At 65.1% G+C, this 780-nt stretch overlaps 1 protein-coding gene across 1 annotated transcript in view; it reads right to left on the bottom strand.

Moving 5' to 3' along the window:
* PPP1R10 (protein phosphatase 1, regulatory subunit 10) overlaps positions 1-780 on the bottom strand; it is a 15,571-nt gene continuing 14,791 nt past the window's right edge. Inside the window, exons 19-20 of the mRNA XM_010848199.1 lie at positions 485-774; positions 1-228 (exon numbers count right to left, since the gene is read on the bottom strand). Coding sequence (XP_010846501.1) covers positions 119-228; positions 485-774 — 400 coding nt within the window. The 3' untranslated portion in view covers positions 1-118. The remainder of the gene's footprint in view (positions 229-484; positions 775-780) is intronic.

Raw genomic sequence — 780 nt, 5'->3', positions numbered from 1 at the left:
GTGGGCACGGAGGGGCCGGCTCCTCATCAGCTGGGGGAAGGGGAAATGGGCCTCACAGAAGCCATAAGAGAGTGGAAGGAGCAAGGCTGCAGTCCACAGGGCGGGGCGGGCGGGGGGCCTAGGGCAGGGGCGGCCCGTTGACGCCCGGGTGGTAGAAGGCACAGTTGTTCTCGTAGCGGCAGTTGCCCTTCATCATGAAATGCCGACACACGGGGCGGTTCGACATGTCTGTGGGGATGAGGATGGGGTCGTTAGACAGGAAGGCTCAGAGGCCAGTGCCACTCATCCCCCCAGTCCAAGGCATCCTGAGCGCCGTCTTTCAGAGACCTAGTCTTGGGGGCCTGGGAGAAAGGCAAAAGGGGATGCTGGGAACTGGGACTGAGGTGACCTCATGTCCTGCCTGACATACCCCCAGTAGTGAGGCCTCCCAGAAACTTGTACGGGACACCAAGAGCTGTATGTGGGGGACAGGGAGCAAACTCACCTCCTCCGTGGCTGTGGCCGCCATCATGCCCTCGGTGGCCCCCTCCTCCATGGCCAGGGCCATCATGGCCACGGTGCTCGTGAGGGGGTGGCCCTCGGTGGTCGTGGCCTCGGTGACCAGGGACATCATGAGGCCGGTGGCCATGGGGTCCCCCGTGTCCAGGGCCTTCATGGGGCCGATGGCCACCACCAGCACCCATTCCTCCACCAGGGCCTTCATGGGGGCGATGTCCACTGCCTCCACCCATGCCACCGCCGGGGCCTTCGTGGGGGCGGTGCCCCCCACCCATGCTACCA

This window comes from Bison bison, unplaced genomic scaffold (genome assembly GCF_000754665.1).
Source record: "Bison bison bison isolate TAMUID 2011002044 unplaced genomic scaffold, Bison_UMD1.0 scf7180017864260, whole genome shotgun sequence".
Lineage (NCBI taxonomy): Eukaryota > Metazoa > Chordata > Mammalia > Artiodactyla > Bovidae > Bison > Bison bison.
This window is presented reverse-complemented; position numbering and strand designations above follow the sequence as displayed.